The sequence below is a fragment of the Chiloscyllium plagiosum genome, chromosome 37 (assembly GCF_004010195.1).
Source record: "Chiloscyllium plagiosum isolate BGI_BamShark_2017 chromosome 37, ASM401019v2, whole genome shotgun sequence".
Lineage (NCBI taxonomy): Eukaryota > Metazoa > Chordata > Chondrichthyes > Orectolobiformes > Hemiscylliidae > Chiloscyllium > Chiloscyllium plagiosum.
In genome coordinates, this window is record NC_057746.1 from 25,072,554 (window position 1) to 25,081,441 (window position 8,888).

Genomic DNA, 8,888 nt, shown 5'->3' on the forward strand with positions numbered 1-8,888 from the left:
GAGCAACACCACGGGTAACACACTTGTGAATTACTTATCCTTCACCAGTTTCCTTCCTGGGTTTGACATTTGCACATGATCCATCATGTTTCACACTTCATTCCATCTGTGATCATCCTGACAACCCGAAATCCTGCTTCATCTCTTTTGAAAAAGTGCAGAACTGCTGTAAATATGCACCATTAACATCTTTCACTCGTGTCGCATTCCATGTCTCCTCAACCTGGCTAGGGAGTGGAGGCAGGGAAAGGGGCATTTTGGGAAAGACAATGTCTGCAATTAATCTGAAATCTTATAGATGGTGGCAGAATGTGTTCAGGTTTTGTTGCTGAGCACCCAGCTTACATTGGAAGCATAGAAATCTTGAATCCTGGTGCTGCAGCTAATACTCACAGAAACATGAACACATTTATTCCTGGGGTTGGTAAAACGAATAGCTGCAGAGAGGACAGCCTTTTCTGTTAGATCCAGTCAGTTTTGTGGGCAGCTTTAAGCCGTGATCTGTGGCAGACCTGGTGCTGTCACCTCTCATTGGACAACCCTTTCCCTGAAAGAATGTTCACATGACCTCCACCTACTCTGACCCTCTCCTCACTCTCCCATCTTTGATCAGTTGGGTTGTCTTCCCATAAGGTGCCTCATCTCTCACTGAAAGACAACTGGACAATTCCTAATCCAATAACACCAAGTACCGGATGGGAAATACTTGGGAGGTCATGGCCTAGTGGTATTATTGCTAGACTATGAATCTGGACACCATCTGAGGACTCAGGTTCAAATCCATCCATGACAGTTACTTGAACTCAGTAAGGAAGCTGGAATTTAGAATCTAATGATGATCATGATACTGTTGGTGAGAAAAAACCCACTGGGTTCACCAAAAGTCCTCTAGGGAAGGAAGTATCTTGTCCTTACCTGGTCAAGACTACATGTGACTCAATGTAGTCACATGGTTGACTTTTAATTGGCCTCTGGGCGATTAGGGATGGACAATAAATGCTGACTCAGACAGCAACGCCCAGGTCTAGTAACTGAATGACTAAAGAGCTCCTGCATTGTTTCAACAAAGAAGTTATTCACAAAGCCAGTACAAAGATGTGCATGTTAGGTGGATTGGCCATGGTAAATTGTCTGCAGTGACTAGGGATGTGCAGGCTACCAGGGTTAGCTATGGGAAATGCAGGGTGACAGGGATAGGTGGTGGTCTGGGTGGCATGCTTTTCAGAGGGTCAGTGTGGACTCGATGGGCTGAAGGGCCTGCTTCCACTCTGTAGGATTCCATGATTCTATCATTCCATGTTATCGGTTTGCTGATATTGCTGTTGAGGAGGGAGTTCCAGGATTTTGACCCAGTGACAATTCTATGTCAGCAATAAAGTTCCAAGTCAGGATGGTTAATGATTTAAAGGGGAATTTGTATACTAAATGTGTTATGAAGATTCACAGTTGCACAAAATACCCCAGAGCAGTGATAATAAGAGACCGCTTGCACACAGAGTGTGGTGGTGCATTGGGTACAAAGCAGATGTATATAACACTGCATTCTGTAAATACACCTATTATCAAGAAAAAATTTAGAGCCTACTTTCACCAAATAGTTTCATACTAATTTAACAGATATTCCCAAATTTCTGCTGTCCTTGTTTTTCCACACAATAGTGGTATGATTCTCTCACCAATATTTACCCCTCAAATACCTCAATTTGGCTAATATAATTTCTGTGATCATCCTGAACAGAAACACAAACTACATTTCAAAGTTCTTTAGCCCGCAAACGCACTTTGAAACTTCTTGAGGTTGTGAAAAACTCCTTTTTCCTCACTGCTTCAAGCACAACGATATCATCGTTTGGAAATTTCAGATCTGGGGTCCAATCAAAACTTCTATGGATGCCTGGCTTTGATTCTCTTTTCATTAATAATCTAAAAATTTAACTCTTCTAGCTTTGGTAACCTTATTTTCCCGTTGGGGAGATGTAGGGATTGCATTCGCAATGGTCAGCCACAGGATGTAACAACAACTGTTTGCATTTGTGTGGCACCTTTAACACAGGGAAACATCCCAAGGTTCTTCACAGGACTGTTAGCAACCAATATTTGATAATGGAGTGACTTAAGGAGAAAATAGAGAAAGGGGCCAAAAACTTGTTGAAAGAGGTAGTTTTTAAGGGATACTATCTTGGGGGAAATTAGTCTACTGAGGAGGTGTCACAAGGAAATTCAGAGTCCAAGCCACAGAAGGGGTGGTCACCAGTGAGGGAGCAATAATCCTCAGGGACAGTTGAGATGTCAGGATTGGAAGAGCGCAGAGATCTCGGAGGACTGTCAAGTTAGAGTTTACGACAGAGTTCAGGAGGGGAGAGGCCGTAAGGAATTTTCAAAGAAAATCTTAAAGTTCAGGTTTGTCTCGGGACACTGAATTACACCAGCAAACACAGCAGGGATGAGTGAAAAGGACTCAATGTGAGTGAGGAGATGTACTGTAGAGTTTTGGATGTGGTGACCATAAAGGCACCTCTTCGATCTCAGCTGGAGTATTGTGTACAGTTGATGGCACCACATTATAAGGAAAATATAAACCCAATGGAGAAGTACAGAAGAAATTTACAGAGTGGTTCCAGAAATGAGAAATTTCACTTATGAAGATAGGTTGAAGAAGTTGGGACTATTCTCCGTGGAGAGAAGGAAAATCTGATAGAGATTTTCAAATTCATGAGCTGGCTGGACAGAGTAGATAGGGAGAAACTATTCACGCGTGTAACAGGAACAAGAACGAGAGGGCATAGATTTAAAGCAGCAAGGAACATAAGCTAGGGTGATGTGAGAATAAAACGTTTTCCCCCAGCGAGTAGTTAAGCATGGAATGTGCTACCTGCAAATATGGGGGAGGCACTTTCAATTGAGGCATTCAAGAGGGCATGAAACTATTCTTTGGATTTTTAAAAATGTGCAAGATTTTGGGGAAAGGGCACAAGACTGCCAATAGGTAATGGTGCTCGATGGAGGAGCTGGTGCAGGCATGATGGGCTGAAGGGTCTCCATTAAAGTCAACCTGGTAACACTTCCGTGATTCTGCGAGGTGAGGATGGGGTGAGGGCGAGGGGTGGGGGATTGGGAAGCTGGTCAGGAGAATACCTGAATGATTTGAACGTATCATCTCCATGATAAAACTCTACATGGGGCCTAAACTTTGGACAATTTTGGGGGAGGGATAGTGAGGAAGTGGACAAAATGATTTCATTTGTGAGGCCAAATTCAGGAGGCAGCTTTCCAAACCTAATATCCTCTTACTATCTCTCCCTGTTTTCCTGATTAACACGGCCCCAGTGAGTCTCTCTCCATTTATAATAATATCTGGCACTGATGTAGTGCCTTTAACATACCAGACATTTTCCAGGATGATTCACAAAGTGGTTATTGGGCCAAACTTAGGTCAATGCCACAGAGGAAGATATTGAAACAGGTGACCAAAAGCCTTGTTAAAGGAGCATCTCACAGGCGAAAAATGAGGCAGAGAGGTGGAGGGAAGGAATTCCAGAACTTGGGACCGAGGTATCTGAAAGCGCAGTCACAGACTGGAGTGATTAAATCAAGGATGCTTGAGAAGCCAGTATCGAAGGAGAGCAGCGAACTCAGAGGACTGTAGGGCTAGAGATCATTCAGACAGGGAGGAGGAGGTGAGACCAAAGAGGAATATGGAAAGCAAGGTGAGAAATATTAAATTTACACCATAATCCACTGCGGTTAGAATTTTACCTTGCTCCTGGTGCATTGCAGAATTAAAATCCCAGCAGTATTTCTAGCAGGCAGTCGATCAGCAATATTTAACTCACAGTCAGACCTTTCAAGTAGAAATTCTAATCCCCTCTATGCTGAACACAAATTTGAGTATCTGGACTTATTGAAACATGAATATTTAGCACTTCTGAGTAAATCACAGGGAGGACAGCTGACCACGACATCTGCATTAACACAGTCATCCAGGATAAAGTGCCCATTTGATTGACACTGCACTTCCCCCAGCTTGGCATTCACCCCCCTCCACTACCAGCACACGGTGGCAGCACCAAGCACTGATCCACAAGGTACACTGCAGCAACTCGCCAAAGCTCCTTGGACAGTACGCTTCAGAACAAATTTCCAATGAGGCACTGATACCGGGTGACAGCTTCAACCAAAACGTCTGAGTGATTGAGATTCAGGAGAGCCAGACAGGCGAGCACACGTGAAACATAGCTGAAACCAAGATGGGACCATACTTTGAGGATATAAAATGTAATTTCAGTCAGGTTGCAGGAGAAACAGGAATCACTCCACATCCAGAAGAACAATAGAATATCCCATTTGATTTTTGCTGCTGGGGGCATAGGTGAGGGTGAGGCAACATAGACAGACAATATCATGAGCCCCAAAGACATTCATCAGTCCCTGGCAAAGATTAACGTAACGTTCCTGGACTGTGCTATTGGGAAGCCGGATTAGCATATGGGGAAGCTGGTCAAGGGAATTACTTTGTATCATGAGGGCGTATTACAGGACCTGTGGAAAGGTAAGCATGGCATTTAGCCAGCGCTGACCAGTGCTGACCATTCATCCCCCACCAACTCCCAGCTTCAAAGGTGTATGAGGCATGTAAGAGTGGTGTCCAGCTGCTCTGTCTTGAGTGTGGATGGATGCTAATTCCAGATTTCACTAACCAAGTCAATATGGTACAGAAGTTGCCGCTGATGTTGCCTGTTAAGGCAGTGTTGCCGTGTCAAGAACATCAAAGAGCAAACCCCACTCCCCCACCCATCCCACCACTACCACCCCACCCACCACCACCCCCCAGCTACCATCCCCTGATCTACGTTCCAGCACCTCTCAACCACCAAGGCAGACAGAGATTCACCTGTACTGGGAGGCCAGGAGAAGCAAGCATGAGAGAGAGAGAGAGAGCGGGGGGGGCAGCCGGCTGAGTGCTCCCAGGTGAACATCTTACCGTGATCAGCGTGCCTCCCTTCCACCGGAACGCTGACCGTCCGACGCAGCAGCTTAGTCCTTGAGGAAGGCTCGTGCCTTCGCTCCCGAAGCAGTAAAGGGTGAACCTGCAAACCAGACGGAAGGTCAGGAAAAGCAAACACAAATCAAACCATTGGTACATACAGCAGTTTCAAAGGGGCATATTATATAATACAGAATAAAACTTCCTGTGCACTGTCACCATCAAACATTCCAAGAGAGGGACAGCCTGGGGTTAGATAGAGAATAAAGCTTTATCCAGAATGTCCCCATTAAACACTCCCAGGACAGAGACAGTGTACGGTTATACTGTCTACAGAGAAAAGCTTTCTCTACACTGTCCCCATCAAATACTCCCAGGACAGGGACAGCACAGGGGGTTAGTGAAGCTCTCTCTGCTGGGGTATAAACAGTGAATAATTGAATGAACACAATCAATCTGTGAGGTCTAGCTATAAATTACCGTGACGATTGTTTCGATTTGCTTCTAACCAATTCATCAATCTCATTTATTATGGACACAGCGAGAGATGAATGGAAGGTCAATAATGACCAGATTGCTGAGAGATTCATGGCAGTCAGTGTGACAGTAAGGTATAGTGACAGCTGTGACAAGCTGTGGAATGGCTGCAGATTGTTGGATTTAATAAATGTCTCTCCCTATCTTTCACCCTTCTTCAATTCCTTGTGCTCCTCAAGTGGTTGTGTCAGTTGTCTATCGGTGCAACCTCCTCCAAGTCTCTAACGCGCTGAGACTTCTGTGCTCCTCCTATTCCAGCATCTCAAGCCTCCCATTGCTCCCAATCGCCCCTCACCCAGTGGTAGCCACGGTTCAAAACCATGGAATTCTCTCTGTTAATCTTCCCACCTCTTTCTCTCTCTCTCTCTCTTTCTCTCTCTGTCTCCACTTCAAATTCACTCTTTTAAACTGGTTCCCTTGAGCACAGGGACACAGAAAATTGAAGCACGGGTAAGCCATTCGGCCCTTCAAGCCTGCTCCACCATTCAGTATGATCATGGCTGATCGTCCAACTCAGTCCCCTGTTCCCACTTTCTCCTCCATACCTCTTGATCCCCTTAGCCCTTAGAATATATCTAACTCCTTTGTGAAAACAATCAATGTTTTGGCCACAACTGATTTCTGTGGCAGAGAATTCCACAGGCTCCCCACCCTCTGAGTGGAGACATCTCAGTCTTCAGTGGCCTGCCAGAACTGAAAGAGAGTCATACCACTGTTTCTCTCTCCACAGATGCTGTGAGACCTACTCCGCATCTTAAGCCTGTGACCCCCCCCCCCCCCCAACCAGGTTCTGGATTACCCAGTCATCGGGAACATCCTTCCTGCAAACTTTAGCTAAAGTACATCACTCAGTGTGACTCCGTATTAATTATTTTTCTGATTCCTGCCACTAGCTTTGATTGCTTGTTTTTTGTATGGGAAAGGAGCTATGTAGATGCAAGCTCTAGTTGATGATGGTGTCTGTGACCGAGCTTCAGTCAACACACCCTGTGGTGAAGGGAGAAACGGATTTGAAAATTGATCCAGGATTCTGTCACACGTCTGTTAAGACCCCCCCCCCCCCCCCCCCCCCGAGTGCTGTTCCCCCTTTCTGTTTCTGAAATAAAAGCCATTCATTGACATTACGTCCTTCACAACCTCAGGATGTTCCAAGTGTTTTACGCCCATTTCTCGTTACATTTTTTAATATGTCGTAATGTAATTTCGTTTTAGGGTGGGGAAATAAGGGGCTGAATTGGGCACAGCAAGCTCCCACATGGATGATTGGATCACCTGTTTGTTCTTTAAAAGCATGTTGGAGGAGAGGGCTCTCAGTGTGTCTCAGTGCTGAGTGTGACCTAGGAAGCATACTAGGTGCACACCCTGGGCAAGAGTCATGGCAGCGACCGGTGGGGGGAAGAATTGGTAATAGACAGCAAGAATTCACATGGACCTGACAGGTGCCACTCCAGGAGAGACGAAGAAAGGCAGAAAGAGAAGAAGGAAGAGACCGAAAGAAAAGTAGGAATGTAAAGAGAAAGAGAGGGGGAAGGAGAGGGAGATAGAGGGAAGGAGAGGGAGAAAAGGAGAGAGGCAGAGAAAGGGAAAGAAAGAGTGACAGGTAGATAGAGAAAGAGAGAAAACAAAAGAAGGGGAGTGAGAAAGGTAGAGTCAGAAACGGGAAACAGACAGCGAGAGAGGAAGAAAGAGAGAAAGTGTGTGTGTGTGTGAGAGAGACCGGGAGAGAGAAAGAGGGAGAGAAAAAAAATGGTAGAGTGAAAGAGAGACAGATAAATGGAGAGAAAGAGATGGAAAAAGACAGGGAGAAAGAGTGGGAGAAAATAATGAGGATTCGGTTTCCCAGGAGACTCCGTGGCAACACCATCTGATTGGCGGCTCCCTTTCCTCCCACTCTCGCCCACCACATGTGCTCAGAGCGCCACCCCGGTGACAAACTGGCAACTGCATGGCTCTTCTCATTAAGGACTGAGGTAAAGGGCCAGGGCTTCTGCAATCTGCATTTACACAGAGCCATGAGAGTACGGGAAAAGAAAAATCCCCATAGCATTACACAGAAACATTCTCAAACAAAATCTGACAATGAGCCTTCAGAGAAGAGGTGAATCTATGCAGTACCATTCAGGATCCTCCAATCTACTTCACAACCAGTTGGGCACTTTCTGAATTGCTGTCAGGTGCAGCAATACAAATCCACAAAGCACCCTCCCTGAAACAACAAAAAAGACTTAGATTGAGTAGGGAATATTGGCCAGAACCTCCCTTCTGCAGGAGAAAATCCCTGGGGTCTTTCACGCTCAGCTGTGAGATGGGAGATAGAGCCTTGCAGTGTAAAGTCTCAACTGAACGTCAGCACTCCTGACAGTGGAGCACTCTCTCAGCATTGCATTAGGGTCCCCTGGAGGGAGGCTTGAACCCACAGGCTTCTGACTCAGCCACAAGCTAAGGCCAGATGTGGAGGAGATCAGAGATCTCCAAGGGTTTTGAAACAGAACAGGGCTGTTGGGTGATGGTAGTTGCAGAAGGAGAGGGCGTGAGATCAGTGATTAGAGGCTAGGATGAGGCCAATTAGAAGAAAAAAAGGAGAATGTTAAAGTCAAGACTGGATTGGCATCCAACGTAAATCACAAGGCAAAGGCAATGAGTGATGGATTGGGTGCAGGTTAAGACAAAAGCATGCACGTACTCTAATCACTGATTGCTTTAATGATGAAAAGATTTCATTTGGTGCGAGAGGCCTAACCACTTTCCCTTGCATCAAGCCCACCTCCTCACCATCTCAATTCCTTACCAACTGGGAAAGCATCGATCTGTGTCAATCAGATTGACCCAGGCCATGTTACCAAGCCGGCTAAAGGAACCATCACCCCTTAGTCCAGAGGTTACCTTCTCCTCCAATATTTCTTCATGTCTCACTGTTATTAGAACCGAGCATTGTGCTGAATTATTTACCACAACCAAATCTCACCATCATTATCGAGAAAATGAGCATGTATTCCCACCCTCTGAGTGAAGACATTTCCCCTCATCTCAGACCTCAGTGGCCTGCAGAACTGAAGGAGAGTCAACCCATTGTTTCCCTCTCCACAGATGCTGTGACACCTACTCCGCATCTGGATAGGAATAATGTGATCAAGGATAGTCAGCATGGTTTTGTGAAGGGCAGGTCATGCCTCACAAACCTTATTGAATTCTTTGAGAAGGTGACTAAGGAGGTAGATGAGGGTAAAGTGGTAGATGTGGTGTATATGGATTTTAGTAAGGCGTTAGATAAGGTTCCCCATGGTAGGCTACTGCAAAAAATACGGAGGTATGGCATTGAGGGTGAGTTGGAGGTTTGGATTAGGAATTGGCTGGCTGGAAGAAGACA

The 8,888-nt window shown here is 45.6% G+C and overlaps 1 protein-coding gene across 1 annotated transcript in view; it reads right to left on the reverse strand.

Moving 5' to 3' along the window:
- Positions 1 to 8,888, reverse strand: part of LOC122541389 (ras/Rap GTPase-activating protein SynGAP-like) — a 516,506-nt gene that overhangs the window by 503,702 nt on the left and 3,916 nt on the right. Inside the window, exon 2 of the mRNA XM_043678125.1 lies at positions 4,982 to 5,087. Coding sequence (XP_043534060.1) covers positions 4,982 to 5,087 — 106 coding nt within the window. The remainder of the gene's footprint in view (positions 1 to 4,981; positions 5,088 to 8,888) is intronic.